The sequence below is a fragment of the Miscanthus floridulus genome, chromosome 16 (genome assembly GCF_019320115.1).
Source record: "Miscanthus floridulus cultivar M001 chromosome 16, ASM1932011v1, whole genome shotgun sequence".
In the NCBI taxonomy this organism is placed as follows: domain Eukaryota; kingdom Viridiplantae; phylum Streptophyta; class Magnoliopsida; order Poales; family Poaceae; genus Miscanthus; species Miscanthus floridulus.
Window position 1 is genome coordinate 106,579,806 of NC_089595.1, and position 18,345 is coordinate 106,598,150.

At 45.1% G+C, this 18,345-nt stretch overlaps 2 protein-coding genes across 4 annotated transcripts; one reads left to right on the forward strand and one right to left on the reverse strand.

The window, feature by feature from the left end:
- Window positions 1-10,789: 10,789 nt before the first annotated feature.
- Window positions 10,790-13,720, reverse strand: LOC136511736 (pentatricopeptide repeat-containing protein At1g10270-like). Its single transcript, XM_066505774.1, has one exon. The coding sequence runs from the start codon at window positions 13,410-13,412 to the stop codon at window positions 10,956-10,958; it is 2,457 nt and encodes an 818-aa protein (XP_066361871.1). The 5' UTR covers window positions 13,413-13,720; the 3' UTR covers window positions 10,790-10,955.
- Window positions 13,721-13,755: 35 nt separating this feature from the next.
- LOC136511737 (uncharacterized) lies at window positions 13,756-18,028 on the forward strand. 3 transcript variants are annotated; one of them, XM_066505775.1, is made up of 7 exons: window positions 13,756-13,927; window positions 14,406-14,524; window positions 15,303-15,385; window positions 15,637-15,758; window positions 17,028-17,192; window positions 17,458-17,551; window positions 17,648-18,028. In XM_066505775.1, exons 1-7 carry the CDS (start codon window positions 13,897-13,899, stop codon window positions 17,856-17,858), a joined length of 825 nt encoding a protein of 274 aa, XP_066361872.1. In that variant the 5' UTR covers window positions 13,756-13,896; the 3' UTR covers window positions 17,859-18,028. The 3 variants fall into 3 exon arrangements, with proteins under 3 accessions (XP_066361872.1, XP_066361874.1, XP_066361873.1); XM_066505777.1 differs by lacking the exon at window positions 17,028-17,192; XM_066505776.1 differs by lacking the exons at window positions 13,756-13,927; window positions 14,406-14,524; window positions 15,303-15,385 and adding an exon at window positions 15,427-15,548.
- Window positions 18,029-18,345: the final 317 nt, after the last annotated feature.

An 18,345-nucleotide genomic window follows, 5' to 3' on the forward strand; every position in this document is an offset into this window, starting at 1 on the left:
TGGTCACAGGGCAGTAGTTGATGGTGGGCCAAGTGATACAACAGTGCCTGATGTTAGCGGTTGCCTCATTATACGGAAGGGCATATTGTTTGGTACCATGGATGAGTTGAAAACATGGTTGCAAGAGTACTCCATTGTACACAACCGACCTTTTAGGGTCATCAATTCATTCAAGGAGAAGATGTACACTGTTGCTTGTGAAGAACAACAGTGTGGTTGGAGAGTATGTGCTAGGAAGACGAAGGTAGGCAAATAGAAGATTACCTCAGTGAGCAACCACATGTTTGTGCCACTGCTGAGGCAGAAGAGAACCATCTGCAGCTCAATTCTAGGTTCATTGCAAGGCAGTTATGCCCCGTGGTGAAGCATATGCCAACTATTACGGTGTCCATGTTGGTTGAGATCATCTTCCAACGATACAATTACTATGTCAAATATGGAAAAGCATGGAGGGCAAAGCAGCGTGCACTGAAAATAATATTTGAAAATTGGGAAGAAGCTTATGAGCGCCTCCCTGTAATGTTGAACGCAATGAGGGCTATAAATCCTAGGATGCACTTCGAATATTTATCTAAGGAGGGTGAAACAAGGAATGGTAGCCAGGTATTTAGAAGGGCCTTTTGGGCGTTCGGGCAGAGCATCGAAGCATTCAAGCATTGCAGGTCCATCGTCTCAATTGATGGGACCTTTCTTACAGAGAAATTTGAAGGCACAATGCTTATTTGTATTGGGACAGATGTAGAAGACCAGCTTGTGCCATTGGTCTTTGCGATTGTTCGGAAGGAGGACATGGATAGTTGGTGTTGGTTTCTTAGGCTAGTAAGACAAGTGGTAATTGGTCTGGAACGTGATGTTTGTGTGATATCCGATAGGCATGCTAGCATTCTGAATGCCGTAGAACAAGAGATTCCTGGTTACGGCCAAATACATCATCGGTGGTGCACCAGACACCTTGCTCAGAATCTTATAAGGCGTGATTACACAAAGGACAACTTCAAATTATTTGAGGAGGTTTGCAGGCAGCAAAAGATTCAATTATTCAAAGACAAGCTAGATGCCCTGAAGTTAGCCACAAATGTTGATGGCAGGCAATTCTTGAGCGAGTTGATGGCGTCGAAGGATAAGTGGTCACTTGCATATGACACCGGTGGTTGGAGATGGGGCTTCATGACTAGTAACGTGGCAGAGATGTTCAATAGCCTTCTAAGAGGTTGTCGTGGTCTGCCTGTGACTGCTATTACCTCATTCACCTTCTACAAGTTGAATGCTTGGTTCGTTTTGAGAAAGAAGCATGCGAGGTCTCTATGGACAGCAGGCAAAGCTTGGCCACTTTTAGCATCTCAGGAACTAGCTTTCTTAAAGAAAAAGTCTAAACGATAGAAGGGTTCATGTTTCGATCCGATCAACCATGGATATGAGATTCTAGAGGGTGGTGTAACTAACATTGATGGTGAAGACCGGGGTGCTCGAAAACATAAAGTAGTGACCAATGAGAATAAGTGTATGTGTGGAAAACCAACCATATACCATAGGCCTTGCTCCCACATGATTACAGCCTATCGCCTTAGACGTGTTGACGCTGAGGTCCCTCCCCGTATGGCCGTGAAGTTCTCTTTGAGGAACCTAATGAGCACCTGGAATCCTCCGTTCGAGCCATTTCTTGACGAGAGTCAATGGCCTACTTATGATGGCCCCAAGTATGTGGCTGATCTTGGTTTACTCTGGAAAAGTAGAGGACCTAGGCGGTGGAAGCGGTTCAGGATGGACATGGACCGAGCCACGAAAGGTAGATCAACCACGAGTAAGGTTGGGAGACATTTTGTAGAGGACACCCAAAAGAGTCGTTGCTCTGGTTGCCATAAGACGGGCCACAATAAGAGAAAATATCCTGAACTACTTAGACAACAGGTATCCACCAAGCTAGCTACTTGAATTGCTTTGTGTAATAGTGCATTGGTTTACTTTTATTTTTTTATTGTTATGTTACTTCATACCACATACACATGCTTTAACTTATACTAATGCTTTGGCATTCCTTATGTTGCAGGATGGATCGGTTCCCCCTTCTTGATCCAAGGTTCTATGAGCACCACCTGGCTCGGAGGATCGAGAACGGAGAGGTATATTTAATAATTCGTATGAAACAGTGCATTGTTCATCTTTTGCTATATAGTCCATGCTCTTTATAAAGTGACATGAACTAATACTTTTTCATGCTTGTCTTTTTTTTGCAGGTTTTGAATGTGCTGAGGCCAATGACACATGAGGCCTCTACAACCATGGTCTACGACGAGAGGTACATGCCCCTCCTGAAGCTGGCGAACCTTGCTACCGTTGCTCGTGTTTGTCGTCGAGGCACGCCACCTTTCAACCCAGCGGCGCTGACGGTGTTGATAGATCGGTGGCGTCCGGAGACACACAGCTTTCACCTACCGTGCGGGGAGATGACGGTCACTCTCGAGGACGTTGCCATGATCCTTGAAGTCAAAATCCGAGGATTCCCAGTGACAGGAGACATGGAGTCTGAAGGATGGCAGCAGCGGGTTGAGCACTTCTTGGGACGTCCCCTAGCGGCAGTTGAGGCTGGCAAGAAACGGCGTAGCAGTGGGGTGTCCCTGAGGTGGCTTCGTCAGTAGTTTTGGGAGTGCCCACCCAACGTAGACGCCCAGACCGTTACATACTACTGTCGGGCCTATGTCCTGCACATGTTTGGTACGGTTCTCTTCCCTGACGACACTGGAGACACGGCGTCTTAGATGTACATCCCGTGCCTTTGGAATCCCTGGTGCATACTGGAATCCTTTGCCTCGAAGCGACGAGGTGCCCAAGCTCGGCGTTCCGTAAATTGACGTCGAGCCATTAATCTCGGCGTGAAAATATTAAACACGAGGTAGGTGTGTGGGCTAATCCGACGACGTCCGTGGCCCAAACGTCAGCGTGGCTCGACTCGGCGCCTAGCTGTCCGATCTCGGCATGGGCCGACTCAGCGCCGAGGTTCGGCCCAAACCTGGAGGGGGCCGTGGTGATCCAAACCCTAGGGTTGGCGTGGTCCGACTTGACGCCGAGCCTTAGCCCAACACTTCACGTCAACGGCCAAGGCAAACCCTAGGGTTGGCGTGGGCCGAATCAACGCCTTGGTCATCTACCTCGGCGTCGTCCAACTTGACGCCGAGCCTATAAATCATAAAAAAGAAATAATAAAGTATTAAAGATAGAGGTCTTCTAAACCTTTGGTATAGGTTGAAAACCTATTTGCATGATTCAAATGAAAAATCTTTCTCAACGATTCCTCTTCTACTAACACGAGTTATACTAATAAGAGTAGACATGCTATATTTATGTTTGTATGTTTGTTCCTGTAGGAAAAATTGAAGGTTGGTTCGATTTCAATCCCCTATTTTTAGAGAGAGTCAAATCTTTTTTTTAGTTTGGGAATCAACCATAGTACATGAAACTTAGAGATACGTAAACTGCAATTTATGAAATAGCGAATGCACAACGGTTACACTCACATCAAAACTAACAATGGCATGTCGCAAACTAAACCTAGCATGCCTTAGGAGATTGAAAAGAACAACTCATACAAGCATTCCACATTCGGATTGACTAACAAAGGTTGGTCCTAATAATGCTCCCACATATTGAACTGAGTTGCGCCTTCCACATAATATCCTCTAGTTGACGGCGGCGGTGGCGGTGGCGGTGGAGAAGGAGGCCCGTCCTTCTTATGGTACGGGCACTCGCAGTACGGATTATTGCATAGTGCCTCCTCTGCATCATTGTTGTTGTTGTCGTCCGACTTGTCCCTGTTACCACTTCGAGGGCCATACTCTAGGTCAAAGATGCGTCCCTGTAGATATGTGATGTACTGTTGATGGAGATAGATAGGAGTAGGGTCGACCCATCTAGTGAAGCCATAGTTATCCGGACAGTTTGAATCCTGAAAACCCATCTACCAATAAGTACTACTACAAACCAAATGCAAATCTAAAAAAGGAGAGAGTTCAAAGGAAATACAAATTCTCGTGGGCATCTAAAGAAACGACGGCCTCCACCATCACAGTCGTTGTACATCTGCACAATGCAATCCAAACCGTGGCGACATTTTGGCCAATCTTTAATGCGCTTGTCGTATGATCTAAGAGGTCTCTCATCGGTGAAGTCACTCTTTCTCTCCAAAGGAAATTCCTCTATTGGTTCTTCAAAAGAATCAGGACCCAGAGAACCCTCCCACACAATCAGAGGTTCCTTCCTCACCCCCTTTCCTCTCCCTCTGCCGAAACCCTTTCCACTCGAGGAACCTCCGCTCGACATTTGCTAAAACTAAACTAGAAAACAAGTTGTGTGGATGTGGAGCAAGACATGGAGCACTATATATAGAGATGAAGGCAGGTTCATCATAAATGCTACTTGACAAAAAACTTATGTGCGTACTCATTTATTGAATCTGCAAAGGCTAGATGCTTCATCTAAAAAGCCTACAACCATGACTGGTCATTTCATCTGAAAAGGCTACACCTGTGTTTTGTCACTTCATCTAAATATAGTACATCACTCTGATATTAATTCATTGCGTATACGGATATAACAGTAAACGAATCTAGGCTTTTCAGTGAGTTTTTAAATAGACTTTTCATTGTCTGCAACAGTACTTGTAGCCCTTGCAGTGACTGCAACAGCACAAGTAGCCTTTTCAGTGATACAAACAGTAGCACTACAGTCCTAGAATAGTTAACGAAGTACAGGGCATAAGACCATCTGAAATAAAAGCATAGTGCATTACAACATAATAAAAAAAGTCCAGAGAATAAGTTTATCTGAAATAAAAGCAGAGTGCATTACAAAATAGTAAAAAAAGTTCAGGGCTACACAATATCGCTCATGAATAAACCAAATACCTACTGAGTGCAACGAGGCCACTTTCCCTTACTCTGGGCATCGGGATTCTCCTCCATCGTTGCCTTCGCTCGGTGCACACGCTCAAGCTTCTTCTCCCTCTCCGTCCTATACGCAGCAACACGTCTCCTTTCCTCCTCTTCCTTATGCTCCTTTTCTATAGCCTCCTGTCTGCATCTCTGCTCAAACCTCTCCTTAACCTCCGCATCCCACTCCTTCAGGCCTTTTAGATGCTGCTTGTCCGACTCCTTGATTTCAGTGTCAATCCACTGCTCAAAGTCACACAGTGGTAGAACGGTCTGTAAGAAAAATAAATTGTTACAAAACAAATAAATAAGCAATACTTAATATCACAAGAAAATTAATTAACACACAATAAAAATTCCTCACAATCGATGCACGACGCTGTTGCTTTGTAGGTTTCTATGCATAATTAGGACACATCCAGTACCTCTGTCTATATGTTTTCTCATCTTCAGAGATGTCTACTTTACAAGGATCACCACAAAAACATATTGGGCGAGGAACACCTTCAGGGAGAGGCTTTAGGTCGTAGGGATTTGCCCTCTGGCGACCATAGCTACAATTGAAAGAATTTAGTCATATTAACGGAGAACCAAACCTAAACCTAGGGTTTTCTATTTGTTGCACAAATAATGAATAAATATTGGGATTACCTTGGAATACGAGCTTTACCACGCCTTGACATCCTAACATTACGTAGAAAAAAAAATCAATCCAAAGTACCTTGTAACGAATGTAAAGCTACTGACACTAAATCACCATACCTCCCAAATAAGCTTTTCATTACAAACCCTAAGCAAATTTGAATCCCAACAAACACAAAATTTAACTCAATGATTATAAACCAGAACATATACAACAACAACAACAACAATCATACATTTGGATCATTCAATCATTTAAACCACCATACATTGCACGAATGACATGAACATGAACCAAACATATAATGCCAAGTTAAAAAACAACCGAATCTAAATGGATGAAATGAAAGAGGGGAAAGAGGAGTACCTTGACAAAATGTTCTAGTCATAAAAAATTGAAATGTAATGACCAACAAATAACTAAAATACATACTAACCCTAATGACCAACAAATAACTAACCCTAATGACAACTACAATAAACAAAGAACCTTAATGACCAAAATAACTAGAAACCAAACTAACCTAACATGTTCAGCACATAAAACAGTTAAACAACAATGCACTTAATTATCCTAAGCCATACATTTTGCAAATGCAAACACACATATATCAAAACACCATACACCCATGATTCCACATGATTAGAGATAATGCAAGCACATCTACGCGGATAGATTGGAGGAGGGGAGGGACCATTACCTCGAGGAAACTTCGGGAGACGAGATCCGGCCACCTAGGGTCGTATTTGGGGTTTAGAGTTTCGTGTGGGTCGTGGGGGGATTTGGGAGACAGAGAGCCGCCGGGCTTCAGAATGGAGGGAGGAAGAAGAAGGGGGCCGCGGCGCGGCTTCAAGAGACCAGACCTCGGCGTTGAGTCGGGCCGCGCCGAGTCTGGTGGCTCGGCGTTAAGTGACCCCGCGTCGAGCTATTGGGCCACGGAGCGTTGTTGGGCCGCCTGGGCCGCGCGCCGGATGGTGCCAATAGCTCGGCGCGTAGTCCCGCAGCGCCGAGGTTGGGCCTGTGGCGTTGGCTGACACGACGCCGACGTGTCGGACCCCACGCGCCACCGTGTCGCCGTCGACCGAGATCGTCCGTGACGTGGCAAGACCTCGGCGTCTTGTCAGTCGACACCGACCCTCATATCTTGGCGTAATGTTCTAAGACGCCTAAAATTGATCTATTTTCAACAAACGTTTTGGCATAGGTCTTTTTATAAAAAATATTTTCAAAAGGACAAAAATACAAAAATTTCACGCTGCGTGCGCCGGTGGCGCCGGTGGTTTGACCCTGGTGCCGACGGGCGACGGGAGTGATGGACTGATGGTCGTGCTCACTGTTGGACAAAGATGTGGGCCATGCTGACCTGGTGGTATGCGCGCGGGCCACCGTTCGATCGTGTGTGCCGGCAGATCTGGCCCGTGCGAGGGTTCCTCTGGTGACTGAATTCCTAACCGATCTGTTTCTTTCGGCCGTGGTTTTGTTGTTTATGGCATGTTAGCAACTTAGCATGACACTGGAATCTGCATGTTCAACTCCCATCATACATTAGTTAGTTACATAATTCGTGAGATTTGATCGGGTATTCGACTTTCGAGCGTTGCTAAGCATGTTATCGGGTTTGGAAATGGAGTGCCTTTGTGAAGTTGTTGTGGTGTTTGGTGTGGTGTCACGTTGATGTGGAGTGAGGCGCCAATCTTTTGGTCCGAACGCTCGGACGGAAGCACTGTGCCGAGCAGTCTCCTCCGCGTCGTATTTTTTTATTGGGCTCTTTTTTCTAGTGGGCCAGCAATAATATTTTATCAGCCTGTTCGATTGACTGGTTCGTATCATCGCTGGCTGATTCATTGAAACAGTGTCCATACAAGGGGCTGGCCAGCCCAGCATGCCAGCCAGCCCCAGCGCCAAGCTGAGCTGATAGACACGTAGTTCGAAGTCTGTGCCATCGTCCGCGTCGAAATGCAAAAGCCGATAGCGCCAAGCTGAGCTGATAGACACGTAGGCTCTTGAGGCCAGCGCCAACCCAGTGAAGTACTGCCTTGTATGTGTGCCAGTAAAAAAAACACAAATTTGATCAAATTTATAGCAAATCCTATTAATATTTATATCTCTAAATAAATTTATTATAAAATTATATTCTATAACTAATCTAATAATATTTATTTTATATCATAAATGTTTATACTTTTTTATATAAATTTAGTTAAAATTTAAATTGTTTGATTTCTCGAAAAACAAAAATTGCATTCATACGTGGACGAAGGGAGTAGCTCGCTGCCTCAACCAGCCAGGTAGGTTCGGATGTCAGGTTGGAGGTAAAGTGTAGTGGCTTGCAGGTTGTCAGAGGAGCTTCTGCAGGTTACTAGAGCTTATTTAGACTGAGGTTAGGAATCGGTATTTGACACTGTAGTATTTTCGTTTGTATTTGACAATTATTATCCAATTATGGTCTAACTAGGCTTAAAAGATTCGTCTCGTAATTTACAATCAAACTATGTAATTAGTTATTTTTTTATCTATATTTAATACTTTATGCATGTGTCCAAAGATTTAATGTGATGAAGAGAGAGTAAAAAAACTTGCAATCTAAACAAGGCCCAGTGCTTCATGCTAATATGGTGATTGAAAGGGACAGCTGAGTGAGGAGAAAAAAAACAGAGTACGATGAATGCAGAGAAATAAAAAAGCTAGTTTTGGTTTCCAATGTGAGTCTGGTAGCACCATGGATATATACTTGCATCGGGCGTGCTCTGATACAGTGCTCAGTGCTGTGGCAGACGCAATACAAACCCTACACTCTGGCTTCACATCAGTTTTTTCTTTTCATTTTTCATTTTTCTTATTCTTTTCTCTTTTTCTTTTTCTTATTCCATTCTTTTTAGTTTTCTTTTCATGCTTATATTTATTTATCTTTTTCTTTTCTTATTTGTTTTTTTGTTGATTTTTATCTTGTTTTCATTTCTTATCTCTTTTCTTTCTTTTTTTCTTTTATTAAAATCAACTATGTTCTCTTATTTGTGCTTGGTGTGGTGTCACATTGACACGTTGCTGTGGAGAGCGGGCCTGCTCCGTTTGTTACAAAAATTTATATACCTTATACCAAAAATTTGGAAAGTAAAATTTATAGATACCTTATAGGCTTATACCAAAGATTTTTTTTTCAATAAAGTTGGTAAAAATGTTTGCCACTCAAATGTAAGATGTTGACAAACTTTGGTAGCAAATCAAATCGCTGCCAAAAAAATTTGATTCGCCATATATTTTGTTAAACAAAATTTGGTCATCAAGCAATAAGACCCTGAGTCCCTTTGCGCAATAGGCTGGGCCGATGGAAGCTGTGTGTGGGCTTTGATCCTTGGGCTTTGTGAGGCCTGACACTATCTTTTGAGTTACTCTTACTGCAGAGTTCTTCAAACGTAATCCCAATTTTCCAAACCACAAGCAATAAATATAGGCTATATAGCACAAACGCAAGTTTGAATCCACTCCCTTTCGGAAAATACAAAGCTCGTCACGGTGTACCATGAACGTGCTGTGGTTGCAAATACACAGGGCAATCACCAATGGTGTGATTTGGAAATCGCAGAATGATGACGGGGGCGCTTGCATCTTCTGATAGCAGTTGAGTGGCAAGCGGAAGGAAACCACTATACTGTACTGTACGTACACCACTGTTTTGGACCGCACGTGAAATCCAGATCCGTAACCAAATCGATAGTGAGCCCAGGATTTGGAGCATGCAGTTCAAAGATTACCTGACGAACACAAACATAATGCTGCGTATGTAAGTTCCTTATAACACCTATAAAGATGATTGATCTTCTGAAAATACACCTGCTAAGGCGTTAACATAGGTTCCTGAATTTTGCTGAGCGTTTATTTTCCTCCTTTTATTTTGACTGGATGGATTGGAACAAGAAAATACCAGATCAAGTTACGCTAGATTTTTGTTAAAGAAAACCTTTCTCTGCATAGGAAAGTGGATCAATGCTATTTCTCCACATTTTTGACAACATAACCAGATAGCACATCGTAAGGATAGGTAATCTACGTACAATGATGTCGTCCCCAGGTCTGAGGATAGGCGCTGGAACATAAAGGGGCACATTGTGGTCCGTGTGCCTGGAGAAAAAAAAGAACAATTCAACTTCAGCTCTAATGAGCAAACACACATATTATGGATTGAAAATAATGTCTGGAATTCTTAAACAATTTGCAGAACAAAATTCTCAGGTTTGTACCGGTGGGGCCAACCTAGCCATGAGATTCAAAAAGTGATAGCATGATCCTTACGACTATTATGTGAATAAATTTGGATTACTTCAAAATTTCACACTCGTATGGCCAACTATATGCAAAGCTGCAATCATGTTATTTCATAGTGTGATGAACCTTAGTATGGTTCATCAGTGGGGTAAGCACCACCAGGAGGATGACTGGACGGCAAGTCGGCTGCTTATACTGGGAGGAGACTTGGATTGGGTGATGAACTGGGGAACGGGGCTAGATTGATTTCTTCTTGCTTGATCCCATAATAGCTGCCAGCTACTCCTTGTATAGAGCTAGGCAAGGCCCTAAGCCCAAAGAAAGCCAAACATCTGACAAAATAAACCCCATGACAGATGCATGAAATATAAACTTAAATGATAAGTTCAGTAACAATAACGGAAATACACATATAATTATATTTGTTGATACCTGGCCTATCTGTTCCATACAAAGTGGATGGTCCAAAACAGAAACTTTCATAGGATCACTGATATTATCAATGATGTCAAACAGAGAAGCAACCTTTTGTAATTTCACAAGCCTGTAACTTGCTTTTTCAATGTCAGAAGAAAGTGGATGAAGAGGAGTCTCAGTACATTAATGTATCTTCTCAGTGCTGCTTGATAATTGTAATGAGAAATCAAAATATAGAAATAAACAGTACTTAAGGAACAAGTTATGCGCATATAAAGTTCTTTTGAGAATTTGCCAGAGATTCTAAATGAAGTAATTCCTACATCCACTAATCTACATTGGCACACACTATGCCCAGGATAGGAATTTAGGATCTGCCACTCAAAATCCATTGAGTATTCCATTTTTATCTCATGCTGAACTACAAAAAAAACATATTTCAATTTTGGAACCACATGTATATATGATAACTGATAAAACAATTCCTGATGCACCCATATCATGTCTGAGAAAGAGCGGAAGATTTCAGTTAAAAGGACAGCAGTGAGACCCATAGGAACAATAGCGAGCGAATTCTCTCTTTCTTTTTTGAGGGAAACAATAGCGAATTCTGGTTCACATCTATGCATTAAAATCTTGATATCTAAAGAACTAATCTATTTTATGACTCAAAAAACTATTGATTTGGAGCCAAAATATGTTTGTAGCCCTCATGCTTTCAGAAATGCTACTTGTTGCCGGTCTTCAGAAGTGGTAGTCTCTTGATAGTCTTTAGATGCAGAAGTTTCAGAATCACCATGGGGAGCATCAAATCCCTGCAGACCATTAGATGGCATGTATCCAGGGTTGTGTCTATAGAAGCCATTGTTATTTTGGATACGTGGCATGTCAAAACTTCCCTGGTGATGTGGTAACTGAGATTCATGTGACTGCGCTTGAGGACCACCGTATCCCAGTTGCCCTTGGGTTGATCCATAACCACTTGAGCTCCAGCGGGTGTCATATGCAGGTTGTGCTACTCGATTTCCAAATCCAACCTGTTCTTGTTGAAGCTCAAAGCGATATCCTGACTGAGGCAATTGGGCACCATACCCAACTTGTGGTGGATGGTTGCTAAATTTTGGTTCTCTCTGGGGAGAACCAAACTGACCATGCTGATTTCCTATGTTGCTATATCCTGGTTCACCCTGAGAAGCACCAAACTGTGGCCGGGGTGGCTGAGATGAACCAACTACAGCCTGTACAGGCTGAGGTGCACCATATCCAGGCTGCGCTTGAGGAGCACCAAAACCTGAATTCCATGAACGAGATGAGCCAAACTCAGGCTGCTGATTTGGAGTGTTACTAAGTGTTGACTGTTGTGGCTGAGAGTAAACAAATTCAGGTTCCATTGCTGGAGCAGAGCTAAAGCCAGGTTGTTTTACTTGAGCAGGACCAACTGCATTCCGCGAGTGATACTCATTCCTCGACTGATACTCTGTCCTAGGCTGAGCTGTTGGCATAGGTTTTTCTTCAAAAGCTTTCTCGATTTCTTCCTGTCGACCAGCCTTCTTGAAAAAGTTAACAACAGACTCACGGAACTCTGGAGGAGGCACAATACTACCTCTTGCCATGTCCATTACTAGGCCCCTTGCTTGATCCAAGTCCCCTTCTTTGCATAAGGCTTTGACAAGGATTTCAAAAGTGGTCATGTTTGGTTTGATCTCCTTGTCAGGCATCCTCCTGTACACCATCAAGGCATCATCAATCCGGCCAGCTTCTGTAAGCCCTTCAAACATGCGGTTGAAGAAACCAATATTGAACTTTGGCCCATGCTGCTTCCCATCTGCCATTTTGTAGAAATATTCCATTGCATCTTCCACACGGCCTTCCTTGAAGCATGAGTCAACAAGGTAACTGTAGGTGTACACATCTGGAAGGACTGACTTCTTCTCCATCTCCTCGAAGAGCTTTTCTGCCTCAGCTAGCATGCCATTCTCACAGAGTTTGCCAATGATGTTGTTGAAGCAGCCGACGTCCATTTGGACATTCTTCCTGGGCTGGCGGTGGAAGACCTCAATCGCCTCCTGGAACTTGCCCTCCCTGAAGCACTGGTTAACCATGACATTGTAGGACTCGGCGTTGATGCCGATGAAGCTTGGTGGGGTGTGGTTGTCAATCATGGTCTCCCATAGGTCGTTGGCCTCCTTGTGCTTGCCGTGCTTGAAGAGTGTCTCGAGCAGGACGTTGCAGGTGGCCGGCGTCATCTTGAAGCCCCGATCAAGAAGGGACTGGTAGTTGTCTATGGCCTCCTTGTCTTTGCCCTGCCTCCAGTAGCCCTCCATGAAGGTGGTGTGGACAACACCGTCGTAGACAAGGCACCTCTCTGCGAGCTCGTTAAAGAGCTCGAAGGCCCTGCCCCAGTCGTCGAGGTCGATGTAGCCAGCGATGAGGTTGTTGTAGACGAGGGAGTCGGCGCCAGCGCCGCGGTCGAGCATCTCGCGGAGGAGATCGAGGGCGTCACGGATGCGGCCAGCAGCGACGAGACCCTTGGTGAGGTGGCGGAAGGTGACGGCAGAGGGGGAGAAGGGCGCAGACGCGAGCATGTCGTGGTAGACCTGCACAGCGGTGTCGACGCGGTCGGCCTCGCAGTGTGCGAGGATGAGGGTGTTGTAGGAGACGATGTTGGGGACGATGTTGGAGCGGCGGAAGAAGAAATCGAAGAGGGCGACGGCGTCATCGTGGCGGGCGGCGCGGACCATGGCCGCGGCCACGGCGTTGCAGGTGAAGACGGTGGGCCGGACGCGCGAGGAGACAGCGGCGCGGGCAGCGACTGAGGCGCCGTCTAGATCACCCGAGCGGATGAGGGACTGGACGCGGTTGTGGAGGCTGAGGCGCGGGCCGGTGAGCGCGGAGGTGGTGTCCGGGAGGCGGGGCGCGTTGGGGTCCCGCGGGGGAGGCGGGCCGCGGCGGAGGGCGTTCATTGGAGGCTCGATGCGGAGGCGGCGCTTGCGGCGGCGGCGCTCGGCGGCGGCCTCCTCGGCGGACGAGAAGGCCAAGTGGCGGCGCCCCATGGGGGTGAGGAGCCCCGCAAGGGTGGGTGGTGGTGAGGAGCAGATGGCGGGGACGGGCGAGGGGTGGAGGTGGGAGAGGCGGCGGAGGAGCAGGACACGACGGTAGAGCGCCATCTCCCCTTTGGAGGAAGGGAACAAGCGTTGCGCTGCCTTGGTCGGCGCCGGCGGCGGAGTAAGGAAGGGAGGGAGAGTAGGCGGAGTGATCTGCGTCTGCCCGCCTGCGTGGGAGCGCCCTGCGGCTGCAAAACCCTCGCGGCCTAATGTGGGCGGGACCACCGTTCGATCGTGTGTGCCGGCAGATCTGGACCGTCCAGAGCAGCTTCTTCCTTCCTCTGTTCACTCCTTCCGTTCCCCACCTGACCCACATTCATAGATCCACCCACCGAGTGTCATCGTCGTCGAGCAGTCAATCTTTCAGAGTGCCATTTTTGCAATTTTTTCTACGGGGACCGCCTCTGCTCGCAACGCTATTCCTCCCTCCTCCGCGACCGCGAGCGGCCCTCCGGCGAGACGCGTATCTCGTGGCCGCCAGAGCTTTGAGGCAGGGCAAGCTGGTCCGGGTTCGAGAGCTCCTCCCTCACCTGCCGTCCTCGTCCACATGCCGCTGGAGAAATGCCCGCGGTCCCCAGGTAGGAGGTCCCCCGCGGCCCGTTCGAGCTCGAGCGAGGCTTCCTCTGGTGACTGAATTCCTAACCGATCTGTTTCTTTCGGCCGTGGTTGTGTGGTTCATGGCATGTTTTAGAGTATAGCATCTGCATGTTCAACTCCCATCATACATGGTGGACTTCAGAAATTTATAGTTACATAATCCGTGAGATTTGATCGGGTTTTCGAGCGTCGCAAAGCTTGCGATGGCCATTTCACTACTGTTCCACTTTGCAATTGGTCAGATTATGAGTTCACACTGGGTTAAACAAGCTAATTTTAAGCCCTATATATGTGCTTTGTACTGACTCGGTTCATTATGTGAAAGCTTATGAGTATTGAGCTGTCTAAAGTCTGTCCATATTCAAAACCTTGATTTATACCTGATTACACGTTTGTTTCACAATGTTGTTTCCTACTCTGATTTGTACTTGTATGATGATTTGAACATGTGGCTTACAGTTATTTGTGAACAAAGAGTTCTAATTCCAAACGAGCATGGGGAGAAGCTTGTTGGTTTATTACATCAAACAAGTTCAAAGAAACTTGTGATCCTTTGCCATGGATTCCGAGCCACAAAGGCAAGTCCGTACCATCCGTGGGAAACTTTTGCATTTAAGTATATTAGACTAGATTAGATATTGAGTTTAGCCCTATGTTTACAGTCTTTCCCCCCCTACTTGTGTTGCTGTCATATAATATACCCTAGGAACAAAATAGTTTAATTGAGTATCTGATTCTCTTTGGTACTAATTCCCTGTGCATGTACTTTATGAGGATGTTGAGTGAAGTGATAAGTAGGAGTATAAATCCAGCTATTTAAACATCAAAGATCTGAAGATTCTTGTATGTCTCCATTTGGTCTGCTAAAATTATTCTTTTAGGTAGGAATGGAGCATATGGTATTGCTTTATTTCTACTCTTTCCTTTGAGATGTAACACTTTCAAGATGCTTCAACTTCTTTCCTTCTTTCTTTCTTTCTTTCCATCCTTCTCTTTCTTTCTTTCTTTTTGTAAACTTTTGCTTGTGCAAAGTTGTTCCACTTCTGATACAAATTCAATTGAGGTCGTGCTAGTCTTGTTATAAAGAAATGAGCAATAGGAACACAATTCTACCTGTCACTACAAAGTATATGTATATTCTCAATGTAGATATGTACATTCTCAATGTATCGCAACAATAACAAGGACAAAGCCTTTTTAACCCCGAGCAAGTTGGGTAAGCTGGAGAGAAAAATCACACAGAATTCACAAAGTAGAGCAGAAAGGATTATGGATAAAAAGTTAATATGTTCTACTTCAGTTCTATACTATTACTGTCACTATTAGTAATCTGGCACTTTTGAACAAAACCTACAGGATGACAGCATCTTGGTTGACCTTGCCGATGCCATCACAAAGGAAGGAATTAGTGCTTTTCGGTTTGATTTTTCTGGAAATGGGTAAGCCATTGTAACACCTTGTGGTGATTCTTGGCATATATGAGAGCATGGTATCAATGTCGTGGGAGATTTCTAATGTTAGCGTTGAATTGAAATGTGTCCATGCTGTTTATAACATGTCAGCAAGTAGCTACAGCCTGCAGCCATCATTCTCCAATTTAATGTATAATTCTTTGAATAATTTCTGTTCTGAGAACCACGATGAATTTGTCTTCCTGTTTATACTTATGTGTCCTCTTTCTCCTTTAAAGGGAAAGTGATGGTGAATTCCAGTATGGAAGCTACAGAAAAGAGGCAGCTGATTTGCGCTCTGTAGTATTACATTTCTCAGAACAGAAATACGACATAATTGCTCTTATTGGGCATAGCAAAGGTAGGAAAGCTACTGTTTATATGTATTAAGTTCTCCTTTTGTGTTATGCCTATCATGCACAGTATATGTTCATGCATACAAAATTGCATTAACATGCAAAATTGGCATCAAAAGTCGGTTGGGATGCAAACTTGAACTACTGCTTTCTGAGTTTGTTGCTTAGTGGAAAGACAAGTTGAGGAACATTCACTATAACTGAAAGTAATCACTACCTGACATGCATATAGCTTCTTATCTCCATTCCTTGCTTTTTTCTTTTCTTTTCTTTTCTTTTTTGTGTGTGTGAATCATATGTCAGGTGATCATGGTAGTAGACAGCACACAGCAGCCTCTATTTTTTTGTCCAACGAGGCAGGAGAACTGCATATCATTTCAGTATAACTAGGAAAAAATACGAGGAAAGGCTAGAGGGCCAGTTCCATAGATGTATAGTTGCAGGCGTGTCACTTAAACTAGAAAACCTGACCTCCACCACACACACCCTGACCTAATTGTCAAGGATAAGCCACCTGATGAGTAGCTCGTGGAGGGCTGAAGCACCACAAGCTACTCTCATTCGCCACCGACTGACCAACTGTAACGCACCCTTAGCATTGCAGTGTTTCCATATCTCCCAAACCACCAGAATGATGAGGGAGTTGAGGCCTAAAATCCTTGGGCACACTTCTGACAGCACTATTCCACCAATTAGAGAAGCGCCTTGCATCAGGCTGAGGGGCAAGAGCTTTCAGACCCCATTTTTGGAGGATGAGCTACCAAACTTGTCTCCTCTTCTTGATCACACAGGGTACACGTAGTGGGATATGGCAGCCCTCATTTAGCCAGTCGATCGGATGTCCAACATCTATTCTTGATTGCCAGCCAAATAAAGAATTTGCAGCAGAGTGAAGCCCAAGGTTTCCAAATCCGTTTACATGGCGCATACTTGATGGAACCAAAAGAGTAAGCATTATAAGCTGACTTACTAGTGTATGACCCTGGTTTAGTTAGTTGGCAAATTATCGGGCACATTTTGCCGAAGAGCCAAATTATCCACCAAGTCCCATATAAGGAGTTATTCGACAAGGACTTGTACAGAAAGTGCTCGACATTGCAAGAGAATTATTTGACTTGTCATTTACTCCTATAGTTCAATATACTTGGCCAAGTTTGCATGATCATTCCTTTTTCGATGATGTGTTTTCATCTTTGCGTGCCACCCATGCTTTTCATTCTGGTAACACACCATATATAGTATATGGTCTTACTACTTGTATTCCTTTTCTTCAGGAGGAAATGCTGTGCTTCTATATGCTTCCAAGTACCATGACGTCCCCATCATTGTCAACATTTCTGGCCGCTTTGCATTAGAGCGAGGTATTGAGGGGCGCCTTGGGAAGAATTTCATGAGGAGAATAAACAAAGATGGATACATCGATGTGAAGAATAAAAAAGGTCTAGCCTTTCTTTACTGATTGATATGGCATTCTCTCTGTTAATCATACGAGTCTGATTCAATGGACCATTGCTTAGCTTTCTAATCAATTAGCACAGGGTGAGACAAATGCATCTGATCTAGTGTCAATCTTGGAACTATCGAAAGTTAAACTATAGGGGTCGGTGTTTCTGCTCACTCTTTCCAAGCCAGGACACATGGCAATGTAGTGGAACGATTATAAAGAGGATCATCGTTCATCGCATTGTTTTGGTGGTTTTGCAGGGGAGCTGGAGTACCGGGTGAGGAAAGCGAGTCTGGAAGACCGGCTGAGCACTGATACCCTTTTCTCCAGCCGTGCCATAAGCAAAGTCTGCAGGTGAGACATCTCTTACACACGCATGGACACGGCTGTATGTACAGACACCTTCCGTTGATGGAATAAGAAGAAGAAAAATCATCCTGTGATGTGTAGGGTTCTCACGATCCACGGCACCAAAGACGAGATCGTGCCGGCGGAGGATGCACTGCAGTTCGCGGCGAACATCCCCAACCACGAGCTGCGCATCATCGCAAAGGCCAACCACCGTTACACCGGGCACGAGGAGGAGCTGGCCTCGCTGGTGCTTGACTTCCTCAGGTCTCATCTCCACCAGGGCACGTCGCGCTTGCGTCCGAAATTGTAGAGCACACCCACTTAACCATTTGCGAACAGACCTTGAGGAAAAAATCCCCTGTTCCAATCCAAGATTGTGGATATGGTTTGTACTGTCAGGATGTGTTTATCCAGAACCAGAGTTGCTAGAACATCTGCCGTCCAAATCAGCATGACTCGCTGGGTCTAGATTTTCAAAAAGTCAGTGCCAGGCATCTAGGAGTAATCCCCTCATCATTGCATTGCGCCCAAGAGGAGAGACCACCGGTAGCTTTCTGCACAGTGACAATGGCAGGTGGGCCCCGCGTGGCAGGCCTTCCCCCCTCTCCCACTCCCATGGAATGAGGAGAGGATAGGATCGATGGACGCATGGGGGACACGCGAGGCGAAAGCCATCCCGATGCGCTCGCGCCCAAGCCCCAACCGACCCGAGTCAAGTGCTGGAACGACCCGAGCCGAAACAAAGAGGCGCCGTCTGGTAGTGGTAGACTGGTAGTAGTAGTTGTTCAGAGGGGGCT